The 22,634-nt window shown below is 42.7% G+C and overlaps 3 protein-coding genes across 8 annotated transcripts in view; 2 read left to right on the forward strand and 1 right to left on the reverse strand.

Annotated features, from left to right (window-relative positions):
• The window catches only part of clstn2 (calsyntenin 2), a 166,418-nt gene extending 162,357 nt beyond the window's left edge, over positions 1-4,061 (reverse strand). Inside the window, exon 1 of the mRNA XM_010888625.5 lies at positions 3,753-4,061. Coding sequence (XP_010886927.2) covers positions 3,753-3,822 — 70 coding nt within the window. The 5' untranslated portion in view covers positions 3,823-4,061. The remainder of the gene's footprint in view (positions 1-3,752) is intronic.
• A 3,520-nt stretch (positions 4,062-7,581) lies between these two features.
• Positions 7,582-14,570, forward strand: nmnat3 (nicotinamide nucleotide adenylyltransferase 3). 6 transcript variants are annotated; one of them, XM_010888622.2, is made up of 5 exons: positions 7,582-7,668; positions 8,587-8,752; positions 9,044-9,227; positions 10,427-10,512; positions 13,634-14,570. In XM_010888622.2, exons 2-5 carry the CDS (start codon positions 8,644-8,646, stop codon positions 14,047-14,049), a joined length of 795 nt encoding a protein of 264 aa, XP_010886924.1. In that variant the 5' UTR covers positions 7,582-7,668; positions 8,587-8,643; the 3' UTR covers positions 14,050-14,570. The 6 variants fall into 6 exon arrangements, with proteins under 6 accessions (XP_010886924.1, XP_010886926.1, XP_010886925.1 ...); XM_010888624.3 differs by having other exon boundaries at positions 7,615-7,694; XM_010888623.3 differs by having other exon boundaries at positions 7,625-7,672.
• A 2,670-nt stretch (positions 14,571-17,240) lies between these two features.
• rbp1.1 (retinol binding protein 1, cellular, tandem duplicate 1) lies at positions 17,241-20,935 on the forward strand. The gene is made up of 4 exons (XM_010888619.3): positions 17,241-17,455; positions 17,955-18,133; positions 19,138-19,239; positions 20,105-20,935. The coding sequence occupies exons 1-4, from the start codon at positions 17,383-17,385 to the stop codon at positions 20,153-20,155; spliced, it is 405 nt and encodes a 134-aa protein (XP_010886921.1). The 5' UTR covers positions 17,241-17,382; the 3' UTR covers positions 20,156-20,935.
• The last annotated feature ends 1,699 nt before the right edge of the window (positions 20,936-22,634 follow it).

The raw sequence follows: 22,634 nt of genomic DNA on the forward strand, positions 1-22,634 counted from the left end.
ACCGTCTAGTTGTCTACGAGAATTTAACTTCCAGTCAGCAGCATGTTGCAATAAACCTTCCGACACACGGACACCGACACAGACAGACGTTTCTGGCCAACACACACACACACACACACACTCTAATTTGCAGGCACATGCAGAGGCATTTTCATGCTAATAGGTTTATGATGGAACTTTAATTAAAAACAGTCAGGTGCATTCCTTTCTACACCGTTTGAGGTCTTGACAAACATAATGCATGAAAAAAGAAAAGCACAGAGAGAGAGAGAGAGAGATACATACAAACCAACAGACTGACTGACAAAGGGAGAGAGGGAGAGAGAGATACATAAAATCAACAGACTGACTGATAGAGAGAGACATACAGACAAACAGACTGACTGACAAAGAGAGAGAGAGATACAGACCCACAGACTGACTGACAGAGAGAGAGGGAGACAGAGGGAGACAGAGGGAGACAGAGAGAAAGATATAGACCAGCATGCTATCTGACAGAGAGAGTTACGCTAGCAGACAGAACCCACTGTAGGTGTCATTTGGAGACTGGAGTACCTGCAGACGATTCTTGGCTCTCCCTCCCAGGTGAAAAAAACACTGTCCTAAAGAATCTTCCTGTCCCACTCTTTCTCTCTCTCATAAACACACGTGACAAGTTAACTTTCTAAGACTCTCTTTTTCTATCAGAGAAGCACACGACTTACATTCCTGCAGGCACACAGACACAATGGACTTCTATGTACATAGAGACTGACACAAAGACACACTACCCTCTCAAGCAATCAATTCCCTCCTATAGAGCAGTGTACTGCCAGGGAAGTGGGTCCAGTCCTCTCTGCCTCAGTACGTCTTTGTGTAGGCATGTGTGTGTGTTTGTGTATTGCCTGCACTGTTTCTACGTCTTTGTGTAGGCTTTACACACACACACACACACACATGCACACAGAAACACACACGCACACACAAACACACACATGCACAGGGCATCTCTGTCTCTATTAAACCTAAATTAAATTGAAAGGCATTTATTGGTATGGATAACATTTGTTTATATTGCCAAAACAAGTGGAAAATAATCATACAAATAATTATAATGTCTCTCTCTCGACTAAGTGCGTTTTGCAAATGTAGCGGTCCATAAGGAAGTGAAAGGCTTTCTGGGATACTGTAGTACTCCTGAGTGGTGTCCCTCTCTAAATGAGTGGGCTTTTTTGCTGACAACATGCCATTGGTGAAGGATAGCGAGATTGGGAAAATGTATGTGTGAGTGTATCCACGTGTGTGTGTGTGGGTGTGTGTGTGTGTTAGGTATGTACCAGAGCTCAATGCTGCATGAAATGTTTTTCCAGCACAGATTGAACAGTGCTGACCAAAGGGACTCACAAGGCCATCTGACCAGCTGGTGAGAGCCCACACACACACACACACACACACACACACCATACCATCCCAGTTTCCCAGCTTCTCTTCTCCAGCCCATGCCTCATCACGCCCACTCTAATGAGGCATGCTGGGTAATTAACGTCTAGATTAAGCAGCACATTTGCATAACTGTCCAGCCCAACAAAGGCCTGACGTCACCTTTACAAACCAGCTATGAAACACTGATGTTCTGTACAGAGTGGGTTTAAAGTGGGTTTAAAGAGTGGTTGTGGCGGTTCATGGAGTGAAGGGATGGGGGCAGAGAAAGACAAAGAGAGACATCAAAAACCTCTTCCATTTCCATCTGACCAGTGAGCCCTTGAAATGCTGAAACATCAAGAGAACACACTGGAGAGAGAAGGAAGGAAAGAGCTACTAAAAAGACACGAGAGATAGAGAGAGAGAGAAGAGGAGGAAAGGAGAGAGAGAAGAGGAGGAAAAGAGAGAGAGAAGGAGGAGAAAAAGAGAGGGTTCATAAGAAACAGGAGAGAGAAAGTATGAGGGCGAATAGCAAGACAAAATGACAATTGTAGAGCAGTGGGAACCTGTCTCCATCTTATGGCCTTTCCCCTCTGGCCCCTTATCTTATATAACGACGGCAGCCAAGCAGGGAGAGAGAGAGGGAGAGAGACAAACAGATTCAGAGAGAGAGGGAGAGAGACAAACAGATTCAGAGAGAGAGGGAGAGAGGCAAACAGATTCAGAGAGAGAGGAGACGGACAAACAGATCCAGAGAGAGAAGGAGATGGCGGGTGGTACAGTTCCCAGGCATTGCCGTGTTCTAAAGTAATAGCACCAAACCCTGAGTTATGCTGTCTCGTTCCACTTCGCCTCCACAATTTATGTACCATTCAGATAATTCAGCGCCTCTCCTGAAAAGGCACCCATAAATCTGACCCTGTTTTTCTCCACTTTTCTCTCTCTTTTAGCGCTCTTGTCTTTCACAGTATTTCACTCTCTCCATCTCTGTCTCTGCCATAGTGCCAGGTGTCTGTTCATATAAAAGACAGGGTTTTCCTCACATCACTTTTAAGATCTCTTTCGTTGGGTTGTCACACAAATGTGATAGTCTCTCATACACACACAGACACACAGTTCACACACTCACACACACGCACCCCCCCCCCCCCCACACACACACACACACACACACAGTTAACAGTTAACACATTGATCTTCGGTTAGGGTTAGGCCTACTTTTAAAGCCACTAAGGTCACATGCATTAAATAATATAATGACTAAATAATAATCCGATATTTGCTAAATTATGGTCAGGAACAACCCTCATCACAGAAACAACTGATGTAGCAGAGTCGAGGAACGTGTGGTGATGTGTCACGAGGAAATTGGATCTTCACTTTGAATACAAGGTCCAACCGGAATTTGTCTTCCGTATGTGACCAAAAGCGAGGTGGCGCAGTAAGATGCGACAATCATAAATTATGGCTCCTTACAACTTGACGACTCGGAGATTTAACCCGGTCGGATGTTCCTACCACTAGGCCACCTGCAGGTCTACACCGTATTAGCATGCGCGATAGTTCGCTCACCCAGAGGATGCAATGTTTTGGTTTAAGCAATCCCTCTTAGGCAACCCCCCGAAAATTACTGAATAACTCCAAGTAGATTAATTACTGTTTAATTACAGTTTTTCCTCCTTTATAGCTGACCAACTGCGGCGTGACTAATAGTCTGAATTAAGAGAAGAAGAATAACACTGTTTTTCTATTGGCTAATTATCCCAACCGACCCAGTGGTCTCACCCTCGGGACTCATTAGCCTCGCTGTGCAACGCTGATGCCCTTTTTAGACAACATGACTTTGCGGTAATTTGTTTACTTAGAAGGGCGAGGAGGTGTCTCTTAAACAGAGACTGTATCCGCTACTATGATGCGGTGTGCAGTAGCCTTCTGGACAGAGCGCGGTTTCTGACCATGCATCACCTACACATAGAATAATCACTTCATTTCCAGATTGCACTTGTCAATTATTAACTAGAAATTGATCTTTAGTTAGACATGCTCTGTGCTGTTTCTGCAATATTTTTTAAATCAATAGAGCGCAACCCATAAAACTAATATAAAACGAAAGCAGGCAACTTCCAAGGGGCTTGACATCATGTATTTTTAGAGCCTGCAGGCTACTGTCTGATATACATCAAACATCAAGAAAGCTTTTGTTGAATTATTTATTTAATGCATGTCTCTTATTTTCTAAAAATCCATTGCACAGCGTGAGTTGAAAACAGTAAAGAAAACCCTTCATGTTAAAACCAACGTCTGTCTATGCCTCTATACGGAACCACAAGCAAGTTGTCAGTCTCACTTACCTTTTCCCGTGAGGACGCAGGACAGACCCAAAATCACCCAAACCAGCGCAAATGGCACTCCACGCATCATGATGGGAGAACGAATTCGATCAAAACGACCTGTCCTTCTTCACTTGATATCCCTTACTTTATTGCAATATCAGTGCGACACACCTTCTCGATGCGATGCAAGCTGGGAACTGAAGCTGACCGAGAAAGACAGAACGCGTGCCAGTCTGTAGCCTATAGGTGGGGCGATGTTTTTGCGTGGCTAGCTGAACGTTTGATATTGGGAGGGACAGGACACAGATTTCAGCGCGCCCCGGGACTAGACTGCCACGTCACGAAGTAAAAAAAAGAAATCATTATGTAGCCTACTTCTTATTAAGATATGCCCTATTTGATCAGCCTATCCATTCAACTAGTCTGAATTCACCATTAGCACTGACATACACTTAGATATTGCGTTCATGGAATATATACTGGGAGTCTGTGAGTTGCTTCATAGTACAATGTACTCTACACAGCGGCCTATTCTTAACCACATTGAGCAGAATTTGCTAAGGCAATACATCAGGTTCTTTCAATCCTCTCATGGAACAATAACACAACTGCGTTATCTAAGATGTAGACGTTCACTGCAACAGCAGGCACCGTTGTGTGTAGGGCAGGCTTTTATACAGTTCCCGCAAAATCCTGATAAAGGCTTACAGACTATGGCAGCCTACATCTGTTCCCCCTCACATATTCTCCTCCTCCGACTATCCCTTCAGGTCTGTGGATGTATTATGTTCACAACATTCCCATCCTCTGTTGCATGTGTTTAGGATTAGTCTGTATATGTGTATATGTGTGTGTGTGTGTATATATGTGCGTGTGCGGCGGGGTGCTCTTGTTTGCGTGTGTCTGTTGCCTCTTTAGGTAGTTGTTTTACACAGCCTACATGTTGTTCGTCTAATTTACTTTTTTAAATGTTATTCTGATCAAGACTATCCCAGTGATCATGTACCGTGAAACAAATGTTAAAGATCAAAACATAACTAAACACTTCTCTGTTACACTTGAATGAGTCAGGACATTTCGAACTGAAACAACAGATGTCTATTCTCTTAACACGTGTATTCATAAGGGTTGAAGTTCTAAACACTGCGTTAAACGGGTAGGGGATGTGTTCGTGTGTGTGTGCGTGTGTGTGGGTTTGTGTGTAATTGGAAAACCTTCCCTTCTTTCTGCTGATTGTACAGTTTGTTACACATTTTTAATAATGTGTGTTAGTGACAGGGCCATGGTTGTTACATTCAATAACGTACCCAAGTCACTGCCTAAGTAAATGTAAAAAATGTTAAACCCTGTATGACGACGTATTACAGAGAGATATGTGTTCTCCTGGTTTTGAAACCGACTGGGAAAACCTCACTGTCATGTTCTCTCCTGTATTCTAAAAAAAAAACATTTTGGCCGACCTCAGTGCCTACATTTTTAGGTACACTGACGTTTACGTTATAGGCTATAACACGTTTCATGGTTTTACAGTGTTGAGGGGAATGACATTTTGCTCCCTGTTTTATATCGTACTGCAAAGTTGTCATGCTTTCTTGCTATTAGAACTAAATAAAAGTAGGGGTATGTCATTCTGTATTCAACTCCACCACCTCTTCTTGGTTTTGCTTAGTTAAATGTAAATTCCCTGGAGCCCCAGAGTGAGTAAAAAATGATCCCTATGGCTCCCTAAAAATTAGATGGTTTAAAATGGCATGCCATATCATTCCCTCCGATAAAAAATACGCTAATTTACCTGTCGAACCGCACCGCTGCAGAAAAATTGGAAAAGCCATTTGCCTTCAACCATTTTATAATCTGTCTGCCTGTCGCATTTCACATTTAGTCTAGTCAATTAGGGTTTAGTGAAACCTTTCCTCCTCACTTGACAGGCTGTTAGCAAGTGTAAACAGAGACAGCCACACTGCCAGCCTCATTGGGGAGGGGGGAGGGGCTGCATATCTCCCGACCACTTAACTCAGGAGAAAGGACCTAAAGATAGCAGTTTTTGAAGGCTATCCTTATAAGCTCTGGCACTAGTGTGCATGATGCATCTGTCTTCTTCAAAACCGACATGTATAAGCCTATCATCACATTTACTCTTTATTCATTTTCTTTACAGTCCTTTACAAATGTGTTTAAATGTGTTTTATTATTAACACCATCTGCATAAAATATCCAAGGCTTTAGACGAAATTACAATAATACAAGGAGGCAATAAGGCACGGGAAGGTGGTCTTTGGTATGATTAATTAACCACAGCTTGGGTTGTTGAATGCGGAGTGCCTGGATACAGTCCTCAGACATATTATATTGGTAATTTACCACAAACCCAGAAGTGCCTTATTGCTCCCATAAACTGCTTTCCGACGTAAGCATAACAGTAAAAAGTTACGTTTTTGTCATACATTCGGCTTACACCCAATCAGCCTTCAGGCTCAAATCAGTCCGTTTATAAACCAATGCATAACATTAACACACCAGCCACAGGAGCACAGTACTCTCCTTTAGGGAACATATATCTCTTTAACAGGATTGTGTATAACCTATAAAACTTTTTTTGCAGGTATTTCTGATTTTATTTATGATTATTGTCAATTGCAAAGGGCGTCGCATTATATCCCCTTAGTCCGAATGCGCTCGCCCCATTATGTATGTTTAGTCAGTTAGAGGTTGTAGCTTTGGTTGACTCTGTTAGGGAAGTCTATGAATAATTTATTCTAATTGTGTTTAAAATCTTATTAGGGCAATCTGTTCAAGTGAAAGCTTTGGCGAGGAGGTTTCTTTTTGTTCCACACGGTGTAGGACATTTATCCCACTGAATTATTGCTAATGCACTGTGTTTATTGCAGTAACGTTTGGAGATTCAGCACCGCGGACAGCGTTCTGAGTTTAGCTGCATTTCATCCAATCGTCCACAAGGTGTCAGACTTGAGTTATTGGAAAGCCACATTGACACGTTTTTGTATGTATCTTGAGTGGGTTGTGAACAGGGGTGTATGGTGGGGACGGGGAGATCATGATACCCCCCCCTCCTCCAATATTACAGACAGGTCAATGTGACCCCCCCCCCCCCACCCCCATCCGGAAAACAGTGAACATCTGGGGATTATTTGACCCCTACCACACCAACATACAAAGAAAACCTACACTGTTGGTTGTGGAAACTTATCAAGTAGACAGTAGACATTGGGGGCCAGTAGACATTGGGGGCCAGTAGAGAAAGCTTCCAAACACCATACATTAACCAAGATTACTTGTCTCTAACAGATTCTCTAACAGAATGAAGAGGTCAGTAGTAAGAACTGACCAATAGATGACCCCATGACCCAAACTAAGCCCGGGTCTGGTTGACCCCTGACTCAACATGGCAGCCAGGTAGGCTTCTATACAGATTTCTACTTATATGATTATGTGGGCTCAGAATCAACTCCCCAAAAAATGGCTGTGCTATCTAAAGCTGTATTTTTAGTGGATCAGTCAGGCATTTAAAGTAACACTATATTTGGAGAGTCCCTCTATAAATGCTATACAGCAGTGTTTCTCAGCCATTCTCTGCTTCTGGACGCCCCTTGCCCTGCATGTTTAACATGTTTAACATACCTGATGTAGCATACCTGATGAATCAGGTGTGACACAGCAGGGAGAGATCTAAAACATGCAGGGCAGGGGGGCACACACTGTTGAGAAACACTGCTCTACAGACTATCAGTAGATTTTCAAGTAACTATCAAACTAATCCTAAACCCAACCTTAACCCTGATTATAAACCATTACAATGCTAGTTTGTAGGCGCTTCCCAACTGGACTAACAGAACCTTAATGCAACGTTGCCTTAAGCGGGGGACGAAATAAAGTGCAACACATGTAAACCTTACGCAAGCCTAATATCCACGAAGTAGGTAACGATACACAATTCTCTAGGTGATTTTAGCTTGTTATGGTACTGTTAGTACCAATAGTTTTATTTGGAAAGTTGAAACGTTTAAACCGATCTGTCGTATCCGTTTTTAAGATGGCTGCCTGACTGTATAATAAGATATTTGTTGTGTATTTATTATAGCTAGACAAGCTAACGTCAGCTAGCCTGAAAGGCAGGTAGGTCCCTCCCACTAGTCTTCTGAGAAACGTTTTCCAAAAAGTTTTTTTAGGGGTTTACTCGGTATTAATTCCACCAAAAGTAGCATCTCATCTTCATCCGCTTATCCGGTATCGGATCGCGGGGACAGCAGCTCCAGCAGGGGACCCCAAACTTCCCAAAAGTTGCGTTTTAGTAAAAAAAAAAAATGCTAAGAGTTTCTATTTAAGAAATTACTTTTCAAACAGAACGGGAGTGGAAGACGTCTCTACCTGTTTCCAATAGAAACGTAAGATACGTTTCACGATTACAATGCTTTATTAGGTGAAATTAGGCTAATGCACCTACGATTAACATTTCCAAAGGATGTTTGGGAAAGGAACTTTGGGAGTCTGCCTATTGATTCATCTCAATACACAGACTCCTGAATGTATGCTATATTAGCGTTCTGTAGTTACGGAATGTTATAGGTTTACAGAAAAGTTCATTAAATCGAAACTCGTTAGCCCCCTTCATACCTCATCTGACGACCTCACTGTTGAACTCCCTTAATGTGAATTCAAGACCTTGATTATTTATGAGAGACGGTCTGTGGCTTAGTGTTAATGACTCACAGTTAATGCCTCACAGTTAGTTCTGCTGTGTTCTGTAGGTGTGACTGTGGTTCTGCTGTGTTCTGTAAGGATGACTGTGGTTCTCCTGTGTTCTGGGTGACCGTGGTTCTGCTGTGTTCTGTAGGGGTGACCATGGTTCTGCTGTGTTCTGTAATGGTGACCATGTTTTGAGGGAACACAGATGGCTGCCCGGATTCCTCTGGTCCTCCTGGCCTGCGGCTCCTTCAATCCCATCACCCACCAGCACATGAGGCTGTTTGAGCTGGCCAGGGATCACTTGCACCAGACGGGTGAGTCAACATGGGGACCAACTGTGTGTTCATTAAAAGCCAATGTGTAAAATAAGCATGGTTTTCTGATTACTCACTTCATTAAGCCTAGATCTTTGAAGAAAACGTATTCAATACGACGATGATAATAAGGTTCTCTCAGTCATTTCTCGTTCTAGTTTCAAACCCTAAACTGGCACACCTTATTGGATTAGTCAAAGGCTTTACGGTGATTTGGCCCACTTTATCAGGTGTGCCAGTTCAGTGGGACGGCTCAAGACTCCCAATTGACCAAATGAACCCCCCTTCTAGGTCGCTTCCATGTGATTGGTGGGATTCTGTCCCCAGTGAGTGACGGATATGGCAAGCAGGGTCTGGTCCTGGCCAAGCACCGCGTTGCCATGGCCCGGCTGGCTCTGCAGAGCTCCGACTGGGTCTCTGTGGATGAATGGGAGAGCCAGCAACCGGACTGGACCGAGACCGTGGTCACCATGAGGTCTGGAGACACACAACTGTTTCATTAAATCACAGTCCCTTTTCGCTCTGGATGCATTTTTGCTGGGATTCGTGTGTGTGGTGTAGCCTAGCTATTCTGTACACACAGGAACTGACATTCCTGATCCTGTCATGCATTGTAAAGGTCTACAGGAGGTTTACATCCAGGCCGGGTGTGTAACCGTCTCCTGCCTTGATGTCACATCATTTGTTGTGGTTTCCCGCTTCCTCTAACCGGTCAGTGTAGATCACCAGGTGCCCGCTGCCCCCCCCCCCCCCCCTCCACATGAATCAAACGCCGTTATAATGTGTTATTTCTGCTCCTGGCCAAAAGCATGACATTTCAAAGTGGGCAGCATCCAGTCATATTTGAACACCAGCTGTATACTCGTCTGTCTTTGTCTCCCCCTTCAGCTTTTCATTAGTCGTTAGCTCTTCCCCGTCTTCTCTTCCCGCGCCACAAGTCTGTTCACACTAGACAAACGATAAAGTCTCCCTGGCTAGAAATCTCTTCAGTTGCCAGTCGGTGCCAACTGTCGTCCGTGCCAGAAACCAGGCTGGGTTTAGGCTTCGCCGGCAGGGGTTCCCGATCTATTGTGGCAACACGGGGCCCAAGCCAGGGAGTAGACTTCACCGGGGTCAGAACTGGGTCGGTGGCCGCGGGCTGACTGTGCTCTTATTGTGTCGTCTCTGTGATTAAGGGGATACGGGACAGCGTAGCATCTGGTGCAGAGCAACCAGAAACCATAGGTAACCGAGGGTTTGTCCGTCGCACTGGCCCTCACTGTTGATACACACGTCAAACCGGCGGACCGGGTGTTGACACACACACACGGATGAATCCACAACAACCAGAACACGGATGCAAACGTAAACTCGCACTCAGAATGCACGCGCAGCCAGACCCGCAGATCCCATGTGTCAGGCGTTATGCAAGCCTCCCTTCGCCCCCCACCCCCGCTCCGGCTAATCCTCTTGTTGAGCAAAGGCTGTCGTCACCATAAGCTGCACTTGCCCAACCAGGAAGCTGATTAAAGCCATGAAGTGGCCCGTTGTCCACGTCGGGCGCAGGAGCTGCGGGAAGCGCGTACGTAACCCCTAAACCTGACGCAAATCTCCCCGGAACAACGTCTGTAAGAGGATTTGGTTCTGTTTTCACTGGTCGTGTTTGTCTGTCCCTTTGCTCTGGCCTGCCGGCAGGTACCATTACGACCGGATACTGAAGCGGTACCGGGAGGGCACGGGAAAGGACAGTGGCCCGACCGCCAACCCCCAGCCCCCCACAAGTAAGCCCCACCTTCACAGCTAAGCCCGGGCCCCATTCCACACCAACAGACACATCAACTATTTTACCACGTTTCAAATTGGCCGTCCCGTTCGACACATTTGTGTTCAGTGAGATGTGGCCTGGAGTTGACCTGGGCCTCTCTTGGCACAGAGCGGACCGGCACCTTCCTTTTGTCATTCATAAGCCTCTGAACGGATATTGGCTTCCCTTTCACGCCCTTTAATAAACTCCAGTTTAAATCTTCTTTATGTTGATGCATGTGCAGGAGCTGTTTTTTCTCTTCACAGCCGACTAACTCGTCCTTTGTTCCCTCTTAAACGTGCTGCTCTGTCATAGCGGCTCTATGGAGACAGAACGCCCATTGACGCTAATGATGTTTAGAGAATCCGAGGGGGGGTGGACAGATAATTGATCATGGAGGATTTAGCGTGGGCCAAGAGGGACAGTGTAAATGGAGCCTGCTAGATAACAGTCAGAAGATTTTCTTATTTTAAAAAAAATATCATTTTTCCCTCGTCCATTAACCCGTCAGGTCAGTCAGCTGTGAAGTGGATTTGGCCTGAAATGGAAGGAGTGGATTGATGAAAGCTACGTTTCCCTGAATAGTCATTTCAAATCATGTTTTATTTACTCTTATTTTAAGGTTATTGATGGAAGATCATTGTGTTTTGTTTTCAGAATGGCCTCAAAGGTGAAAGCTGACAAAGCTTTTTTTACTGTCTTGGTTTGGCCCAAAGATAAACACCTTTGTGTGGTTCCGATTTGTCCCATTCCACCCGGCCTTAATCTCAACGCCCACAAACGGAAAGATCAGTAAAATGAAGTTAGGGATTGGTAATATGGCCAAAGTATCACATCAAAATAATTGAGTCCTTTTCAATGATATGACATTTGGCAGAAGTTGTTAAATTTGACAACCCTAAATATAATTCCATATAATCAATATCCTTATCTCCGGGCAATTGCAAATAAACCTGGAACATCAATCATTCTAAATTGGAGTGGGAGTGACCATGAATTCCATTTTAGCTATTTGGTTCCCTTGGGAGCTTTTTCCCATGAATCTCAGTGTGTTACCTAGCAACAATATAACTTAGCCAAAGATGGTTTAGTATGGAGATATGGGCTGCTTCCCCTAGACCCCAACCACACACACACACACACACAAATTAAAGCTTCTGACCAACACAGAGTAAACTAGGTCCTCAAGAACAAAGAGAGGAGTAGTCTCTCCAATGAATGCATCTAGCTACTTACTCAACCGCTATTATCCAACAACGACTTTTTCTCTAAATCTCTTTTTCCCTCTAAATTAGCCTCTGCTGCCAGCTATGCAAACCTGTATGTGGGACAACTGTGGAAGCACTAATTTACGAAACAGAAACCGTGTTGCTTGTCTAAAATCCTTCTTTGGAATAGGTACATAGAGGCAGTCTTTGTGCTCTGGGAAGGAAATCAGCGGGAACTAAATGTATTCCGCCCTGCTAAATGAGAGCTTTGAATAATCTCAGTTTCTGCATTCTGACTGCTGAGTGAAATGAACTTTTGGGACACAAGGGTCATTAACCACATTGATGTTCTACACACAAACTTGTACACAAAGCTCTCAGACCCTGTTACACATAAAACAGTCTACATAAACTGTCCCCCAATGGTTGTACATACAGTGTAGCCAGTTATGTGGGGTTAAATATCTGTGGCCCGCAGTCTGACTTTCATAACAATGCTAAGAAAAGGACAGACACATTTACCGTGGGAGGCTATCAGGACAAAACTCATCACGATGGGAATATCACAGAAACTAAGCCCCACCGAAGGCCGCCAAATGAAGGCATTCCATTGATATAACGTGGTATTTCACACAACAGTCGCAGTGCTTTCCTGTTTGTGCTGTGTCTCTGATTTATCCTGGTGCGTCTCCATCATGATGGCTAGTTTGACTTGCGCTGACACTTCCGTGGTCCTCGTGATGTCATGAGTAAAACACCCTGGAATCGAGACCGTGGCCATTGCTACCGGTCTGCCCTGGTGGCCTAGTACAGTGGTCTGAGCTGTGGCCTAGTACAGTGGTCTGAGCTGTGGCCTAGTACAGTGGTCTGCCCTGGTGGCCTAGTACAGTGGTCTGAGCTGGTGGCCTAGTACAGTGGTCTGAGCTGTGGCCTAGTACAGTGGTCTGAGCTGGTGGCCTAGTACAGTGGTCTGAGCTGGTGGCCTAGTACAGTGGTCTGAGCTGTGGCCTAGTACAGTGGTCTGAGCTGTGGCCTAGTACAGTGGTCTGAGCTGGTGGCCTAGTACAGTGGTCTGAGCTGGTGGCCTAGTACAGTGGTCTGAGCTGGTGGCCTAGTACAGTGGTCTGAGCTGTTGCCTTCTGTGAACATGTGCTACTGCAGCCGGCGCTCAAATCCAACCTACTTTCAGCAAAAAACGTCTCCTCTATCTTCTGCCACTTTCCTGTCCAATAAATATGCATGAAAATATTTTTTCAATGGAGGCTGATCTTACCTGGAACTGTCCTGCATTAGCCGCACCTGGAATTAATTTACTAAGTGAATCGATTTAATTGTATTTCTCATCCTCTGTTTAATCATGAGTGATCTAGTCATTAACAAAATGTCTTTCCAGGATTTGATCACTTGCATTAAATACAGGACCCCATGGTTCTGCAAATTCATGTCCTTGATATTTTTTTAAATGGACTGTTCAACAAAGAAGCGTAATAGATTTTCACCCATAATGCACCTCGTCGTAACTAGTGCTAAGAGTTAATGTCGCTGTAGTGCTACAGTGCCCAGCTTAACAGCGTTAGGGTTTCTACACACACTGTCACACTGATTCACCATCAGCGCTTCTAGGCCAGCCGTATCCATAACCCGTCATCCTGTACTTAAGCAGACACAGTGGGCCTAGTTAGTGGCATGGCGTATGTTCTTTTAAAACCGGAAAGTCCCCATGTTGAATTAATAGGATTTGGGTGCATAATGCAAATGTTGTGGGTTAGTTACATCGTACAGTGTGACTGTGTCGGCGGCCAGCTGGCACTGGATAGTTTCTCGTAGTGTCGCGCAGAATTCTAACTCTCAGCCAATCAGCAACTCTTTGTTTCATTGTCCCCCACTAAGGTTCTTCCCCCAGGCTGAAGTTGCTGTGCGGCGCTGACTTCCTGGACTCCTTCAAGGTGCCGGGCCTGTGGCTGGACCACCACGTGGAGGAGGTCGCCGGCCGCTTCGGCCTGGTCTGTGTCAGCCGGGGGGGCCTAGATCCAGAGCGTGCGGTGCACGAATCGGACACCCTGTCCCGCCACCGCCACAACATCTTCCTGGTGCGCGAGTGGGTCCGCAATGAGACCAGTGCCACAGAGGTCCGGCGAGCCCTGAGACGGGGCCTCAGTGTCAAGTACCTACTCCCAGACTCTGTCATTGAGTACATCCACCAGCACGACCTCTACACCAGGGACAGTGAGCTAAAATATAAAGACGCTCTACTCCGGCCACTTGCCAAGCAGACCGAGATTCCTGTATTGTCTCTGAGCGACTGACTGGGTGAAGAGTGTGTTTGAAGAACACAAAGGCTGCCACTGGGCTTCATTAAAGGAAGCATATAATGCAGGAATAGCAGATGACCCGTGACCGGAAGGACCGGCTCTGTGACCAGGAGTACCGGCTCTTTGGGTCGCATCTAGTTCACTGGTGTCCTCAGTTGAACCGGCGGGACGCAGAACTGTGTTTAGCATTCAGCGGTTTCCCGTCTTGTCAGAACACTTTTACTTTTAGTACACATTTTGATGTTAGCATTGGCAAACTTGGAATGGTGAAGACATTGTTGCAGCATTATGAGTAGCCAGAGATACCAGGGGGCCTCATTTATCTGAGCTGCTTGTGCACAAATTTAATAAATCTATTAAAACATAAAACAATATTGTTGGACCGAATGCATTTGCAATTAGTGATGAAGTGGCGTAGCAGCATCTGAAATGGTTTTTGCCAGCTGGAAGGTATTTGTTAATAAGGATATAGCTTTGAGGAAATGGTCTTTCAATAAAAATGAATCAGAAAAACATTAACTTGTACCGCAATATTGATGTTAATGTGAAAAGGACAGTCCATGTTTGATTTGTATTACAGTAAGGCCAAAAGCAATCTTTTTCATTATTTTCTTAACCATTTAGCATAAATGCATCATTCATACAAAATGTTAACATGCGCATCGGTCATAATTTGACCGAGTATCTAAAGGTTGTATGTTGGCCAGTTTGAGGGTTTTGAAATCCCATACAAACTGGTTTCCTATAATAGGCTTTAGCTGAAGTTTACAGGTGAAACATTGCCTTTAGACAATTGAAAATATTTAAGAATTCTGGGTACATTTCTGTCATTAAGGTAGGCTAATTACAGTTTTGTGGAAAGAGTAAATCCTCTGGAATGTTTTATTTCTATTATTATTAACAATTTTATTTTTATTTCACACATCTGAGCTTATTTCTAACCACACTGATTAAAGTAACCCAATTTAAAAAAATCACACTAAACAAGTGAACTCTGAAATTATTTATGCAATTAAAATAAGCAGAAATGCAATTTCCTTATGTGGAAATATTGAGCACCATCCCTACCTTTACCATCACATAAAACAGTTAAAATAAAATAATTATTAGAAAATCATAATAGAGTTAATTGAGAGGGCCCAGAATAGCATTGAAATGTCATTTCTAAGCAGTTTGAGGTGCATCATTCCATTGTTTGATTCATCATCGATAAATGGAGAAGATTCCCAACCACTCACAATCTGCCTAGGACAGATCATCCCACCAGATTTAGGCCAAGTGCTGACTGAAAGATATATCGTATAAGTCTCTAAGAACCTGGTTAACATAAAGGGGTTCTCTTGTCACAATCAGTGTTGAAGTGCATGAGTCAGCTGTTAGAAAGAGACTTCACAAACATGCCGTAAATTTGAGGTCAAGAAGGAAGAAGCCGCTGCTCTCAAAAACATGCTTGACAACACCTGGGTAAACAACAAAACTACTGGAACAGTGTGCTCTGGACAGATGAGTCAAAGGTCGAGTTGTTTGACCACAAAGCCAGACACCATGTTTGAACAACCTCATACCAACTATCAAGCATGGAGGAGGCGGCATTATGGTTTGGGGCTGTTTTGCTACTTCAGGGCCTGGCCAACTTGCTATCATTGACATGAATTCCAGATTTTACCATACCATACTTGAGTAACATTTGAGGCCATATTTTGAATTTCTGAAGGTGAATCGAACATGGATCTTGCAACCGGACAATTATCTAAAAAACGCAAGTCAAATCCCAGATCTCAATCATATCAAAAGGCTGTTGGGGGACTAGAATTGGGCCATGCATGCAGGAGAGCCTTTGAACATGACATCGAAGCAGTACTGTAAAGTAGAGTTGGCAAGAATTCCTCCAAGTTGTTGTAAGAGACATTTTCACAACTAAACAGCCAAATGAAGTTATTTCAGTCAACAGGGGCAACACCAGTTTTTTAAGATCTAATTATTTTTTCCACAACTATGAAATTGCATTTTGGGTGATTTTTTAAATGATCCTTCATTGTTATTTGTTTAATTTCATTACCTAGTGTGTGGATTGGCCTCCTAGTGTATGCCATGGCAGGACATCTAATTATCTGTGATTGTAGCATTTACCCCAGGTTACTTATAACGTGTTTGGTCCATACAATTAATCTCAGCATAGTTTGAAAAAGGTTACTGTAAAATATCAAGAAGTACCGCCCCCACGGACTTTTCACTTGATTTATTATTTGGAATAAAAAATGTGTACGTGGTGAAAAATAAATTAGAACTTGTTTGAGAAAATGATTCTACGTTATTCTGTATTTGCATGAGCCAGCTGGAGACATATTTTGTATTTTCCTCTCGGTGTGAGCAGCAGGTGCCTCTACGTTCTGGCAGACCACATTGAGCTCTTTATTATTGTACCATCCATTCTATCCTCTATTTGAGGTTTCACACAGTGACTCGGGAGCTTTTCTCTCAGGATTTTAGTAGCCTAATCCCTACAGTCCCTAGCAACAACCAGAGGTATTTTTAAAATAAAAGAATTGAAAGCGTCTCTGTGTCACCGGTACACATAGCACAGATTTACTTGGTCTCTGTGCCAAATGGTTAAGACAGAATACTGTGGTCAGCTCACGAGGCTGCTAGAATTTGCTGAATTTTATTTTCTTTAAAATGATGTGCCTGCAAGAGTTATATATGGTTGCCTGTAAGAACATTGTGCCTAAAGGCTTTTTTGACGAATTCATTATTGGGATTTTTATAATTGTGTGGTTTAAATAGGACAACGTATGTATAAAACAAGTGTATAAAACAAGTGTATAAAACAAGTGTATAAAACAAGTGAATAGACCTTAACGTTTGATTGATAGTAGTTTTGATAGATCACTATGACATATGCGCCCCGAATTAACTGATAACGTAAATACAGGTAACTTAATCCTGATATAGCACATGTAATAATCTATAGGCTATCTTCCCGGGTGGGTGAGGTTAATATTTATAGTTTATGGTAATTGCTCCAAATGTACAATATTGTGTAGCGACGCATGGTCTGAACTGGAGTGAGGAGGCAGGACTAGAGTGAGGGGGCGCGATGAGTTCACGGTTAAGCAATAGAGGGAGAAATAAGGGAGGTTCCAATTCTTATTTAAAAAAAAAAAAAAAAGGTATATTAAAATCATCATTTAAGTAGGCTAGTAGGAAAGTTATTCCGATCAAATTTGACGTATGCACAGCGGTCCGCCATTCGATTGAAAGTAAACAGCCAGATCGGATCTCGTTGACCTTTTTAAATAAAGTAAAGAAACTTGAAAAACTGCCAAAATGCCAGTTGATCTGAATGGGTATTGGAAAATGATTTCCAACGACAACTTCGAGGAGTACTTGAAGGCACTCGGTGAGTTGTTCCCGTATAATGGAGAAATTAGGTGAACTTCAAAATGGGTGATGTAGGCTACTGATTGTTCTCGTGTCATCCGGACCATTTTTGTCAATATTAACCTGGTTGACGATAACTTTCTATCAGTGCAGAAATGTGTATTCTTAGTTTAAATGGCCTTTGAAGTTCCTAATTTTCCCACAGTCTTAGATGTTAACAATTTCATTTTAACGTGCAAGGATACCCGCTGCTGCAATTTCTGTTACATCAGGGCCACTACGGCCTACGGTCCATAAAGAGATGTAGGAATCAGTTAGTCTAGCTCACATGATCAGTTGGGATATTTAAAGATTGACATTGTGTAGATTTTAGTTGAATGAAAGTGTACCCATTGGAGCTCTGATGTAGATACCTAACGATCGAGATAATGGGAGATGTTAAGCCATTGTCTTCCTGCTACTAGTTTTTTTTATATGTATCTCTTAAATTTTTTGGGGTGGGGGCATCCATCACACAGATGTAAATGTTGCCATTAGGAAAATTGCCACCTTGTTGAAGCCTGACAAAGACATTAGTCACAATGGTGACCACATTGTCATCAAGACGCTGAGTACCTTCAAGAACTACAACATGGATTTTTATGTTGGCAAGGAGTTTGAGGAGGATCTGGCTGGGGTCGATGACAGAAAATGCATGGTGAGTTACATTTACATTTTAGTCATTTAGCACACAACCGTGTCCAGAGCGACTTACAGTAATAGTAGTTGACACAAAACAGTTCTAAACTGATAGATCAGTTGGTTTGGTTTAGGCTGACACTCTTTCTGGAGACTAGAGGAAAATAGAGAACGGGAGGACAGTTAAGTTTCAAGAGTGACTTGATCCTTCATTTTCCCTTTTAGTGTGAGGTCCCAAATGGCGGTTCTTATGTGTGTTTTGATGAAAGTGTTTCTGGAGGAAACTAGCAAACATGTTTGGCCCCCTAAGGAAAAAAACATGTTGGGATTTCTTTTTGCTGTTGAATCAGAAGACTGACAAATAACTAGACATTCAGCTATGTGTGTATTTTACTTCGAAAAAGTATGCCAACAAATGAAATTAGGAATACATGTATATGTTTCAATGTAATATGAAATGTGATTTAATGTTGGGGCTTAATTGTTGTGAACTTGCCCCGGAAAATTTTATTATATGACTTTTAGCGTTCTTCAGTCTTGGCGGAACAAAATGCTCATTTCATATTGCATTTGACTATTTACACTGGTGAATGCTGACTTGTTGTCCTGTTTAATGGGTCAATTATGATGCGTACTTGGGCAATGTTGGAGATTGTTCTTTAGTGGGTATGAATAGGAACTGGCTTGTTGATGTGTGCTGAAGCAATCGACGAGTAGAGTTCATGACCTTAAAGGGGGTTAACACTTTGTGAAATTTTGTCAGACCCACCGCCAAATGTGACCTTGTGGGGAAATGTTGCCCGTCCCATGAGGCAATAGGTAATTTTTCTGCTTAGGGATGAAAGTTACAATTGGGGTTTGGAGTTAGGTTCAGGTGTCAGAGTTGAATGAATTAGGGTATGTTAGGTTGAGGGTTATGGTTATGGTTCGAATTTTGGCGTTCGAGCTGTATGTGTGTGTGTGTGAGAGAGTGAGAGATGACTCACTAGAATACATTACCGTGTCTCTCCTGTGTCCCTGTAGACCACTGTCTCCTGGGATGGGGACAAGCTGGTGTGTGTCCAGAAGGGAGAGAAGGAGGGCCGAGGCTGGACCCACTGGGTGGAGGGAGACCAGCTTCATCTGGTAAGAGTCTATTCAGGTCATTTCAATGACACCAGCTTCATCTGGTAAGAGTCTATTCAGGTCCTTTCAATGAGAGTCTACTCTTACAGGCCCTACTTTTTGTCACAGCAGATCTCAGATCAGGTTAGTTTTAAATCACATTATAATATAGCATATTATGTATATATATGTGTGTATTTATACATATGTGTATATATAATGTCCAACATGTCACAGCCTTTGCTGCAACTGTAGCTGTTTTTTGGCTTTGATAACCTCATATACACTGTGTGAACTAAGCGTGCACCACCAGGCATAGAACTGCATGATTAAACTCCTAAAGTTCTGGATAGGATTGGAATGCAGGGGTCATCAATTACATTTCATTACCATTTTTAAACACTCACACAAAGATTGATAGATCTACTGACCTCTACAATGACTACTCTACGCCAGCTTTCATTACCGTGTCATTGCAGATTTTCATTGCTGTGATTATTGTCATCAAAGCTAAATAAAAGGCATCTGACTGCCAGCTTATTTAGTCACAGTGATTCCAGCAGATGTTCATAATAAGAGGCCATGAAATCATTCATCAGCAGAGTGGCTCCCCTGGATTCAGTTAAACCCCTGGGACATTGAACAGCGCTGCCCTCTGCTGGTTAGAAATACAACTGCAAGTACTGCAGTGTGATTATTCCCCATAGGGAAGTTTGATTTACTGTAAACATTGACGTCTTCATGGCTGTTTACATAAATGAATCATGATTAGTGGTTTTAGTTTTTTCTCTCTCTACTACAGCAAATAATTAATCAATTGGATTTATTAGAAATCCTGTTTAATCACTTGATCTAACATCATTTTTGCCGTTTGTTCTCTCTGTAGGAGCTGAGGGTTTGTGGGGTTGTCTGCCAGCAGGTCTTTAAGAAAACCTAAACCGACAGTGGAACAACAGAACATCGCACGCTACCTGTGAGCGCAAGAAGGACACGGACACAACCCAATGACATATAGAACCACCTATGACACTAATCCATTTCTCTGTTCATCCATCCAGACAACAGCCTTCTTGACTTCCATCCATCCTTACACTTTTAATTCCATCCAGACTGCTAGCCCCCTCCCCCACCTCCCCCACCCACAAAGTCAAACTATCCACAACAGTGCTGATGGACATGTGGCATCCTAAAAGGAAAACTGGGCCTTCTTTCTCTTTTGTTTTCCATTGTATTCATCATTGTACTGTACGTCTGTCTCAGGGCAGGTGCTCCTGTGTTTAACATGTTGTCTGTGTGTGAACCAATTAACACTGAGGTTGGGGCAGTAGGCATCGCAACTAGTTCCTTGGTCTCTGTTGATATCTGTTACCTTGACCAATAGGATTGAGGGATTCAGTGGCATGGAAGGGGAAATTACGGTAAGGGTTGAACATGAGAAAGCGGAGAGAGACAGTGTAGTGGCGTCATTGTAGCCATCTTGGTAAAAACCTCTGCAAGTAATAATGTTTTCCTGAAATGACAGCAGATTTTTTTCTGTTTTTCCTTCTCAGTGAATTTTGCAGTGTTCCCCTGATAGGAAAATGTATCAATGAATTCCTCTTTTCTGTCATGTACATTGTGTCTTTTACTAATGTAAAGGCAACTAATTTGTGCCATGACATAAACAACAGAAAATGTTGTGTAAAAACATCAGAATAAAGACTTGAGTTGCCACTGATTTTCTTTTTTGCATTTGAAAAGTTTATGCTTACCTTTGGCACTGGCTGCTCATCCCCAAGGGATTTCAGAAGTCCCATTTGCTTTTTCCCAAACCCCGCCTCAAACACAGACATCTCTTTTAAAAAAACAAAGACAGAGTGGGAGAGAGAACAAGATGGAGAGGGGGTGCGTCAGACACTAAGAGACTGAGAACAAACTGAATGATATTAAGAAACACTGCAAACGGATGAAAGGAAGATGGTATCCAATTAATTTAAAAACGGAATATCTAGTAAAATTAACAACAAGGGTAAATAACGAGGAATATAAAAACCTAAGAGAGAATTTGAGAAAAGGATCCAACCAAAAACACAGAAACACAAAAAATTTAAATAACAAACCATAAATATGTGGAAACACTGAAACTGTTCAGAAATATTCTAAAACAGAAGTGGTAATAAGCAGGAAACAGCTCAAATTAAATTAGTATAGGAAAATTATGAAAAAGCAAATACAAATTATTAAAACATTTATAGACTGAGCCCACTTGATTCTCTAATCTTATTAAAAGAAGCAAAGGACTAAAGAAATTAAATACATAACATGTATAAACATATAATACCTCCATAACTAAAATACCAGTAGTGTAGATGGTTTTCTACACATTATTAAAACATTTCAAACAAATTCAAACAACATTCTTAAACTCTCTATCATTCTCCTGAGTTCTGGAATGTTCTCCATTATTTGGACTTGAGGGATGAAAGAAATGTAGAATGTGCATCTGATGTTTGATCAACTGATCTCCCCCAAAAAAAATATTTGGCCAGGTGCCCAATTCCCCAATGCGTTTGGCTGGACCTCTGTGAATCGCCTTTATTAACTGAATTAGTTAAGACATTCCCAGAATTTGACTATGTGTAATGATACCGCTAATGAGAGACATCACACCATGGGGACAGAATACACCTAATATACACAAAGCTGATAGGGAGCATGTAATATAATGGACATCAGATGTGAGCGAATCCAATGAACGGAACATACAGTTGACGTACACATTCACACATCAGTGTAGATAACAGGAGATGAGTTGATTTCTGGGAGTGGTACCGTGCAACTGTTCATTCTCTTGTTGGTCCTTAGTCATACAGACGGGTGGTTCCAAAGGTCCACAGAACGGTGAAAGGAATCGTCCAGCTAGCCAAGTTTTTTGGTGAAGATTGACCCGTGCAGTCCGCCTACTAAAGGGAGACATTTTGGAGCAATTAGAGACTGGGTTGGAGGATGTCAGCAATGATCTTGACTGAATCCTTCCTTGCCCTGTCACGCATGACCTCAGTGGGGGGCAGGTGGCGGTCGATGGCCCTTTCCCGCAGACCATACAGTTTTTGGGGTTGACCACTGGGTATAAAATCTGTCTACAGATGTATTAGATTATTATCAACCAATGTGCATGTCATTTTGAATGTACATTTTGTGATGCTAGTGCTACCTCGCTAAAAGTCAGTAATCATCACTTCCTGTGTGGTATCTGTATAAGATCCTTGAGATGTTTGAAGGCGTTTGAATAATACGCTCACCATCAAATTAAATAATAAAAAAAGATGAAAAAAAAAGTAATAGTCTCTCAATTCCGACATCAGTATCAACACATTTTTTGTTCCAAGGACAAAACAGTCTCTTCGGTCCTCCATCTATAGAAAAAGTCCGATGAG

Source organism: Esox lucius, chromosome 3 (genome assembly GCF_011004845.1).
Source record: "Esox lucius isolate fEsoLuc1 chromosome 3, fEsoLuc1.pri, whole genome shotgun sequence".
Classification (NCBI taxonomy): domain Eukaryota; kingdom Metazoa; phylum Chordata; class Actinopteri; order Esociformes; family Esocidae; genus Esox; species Esox lucius.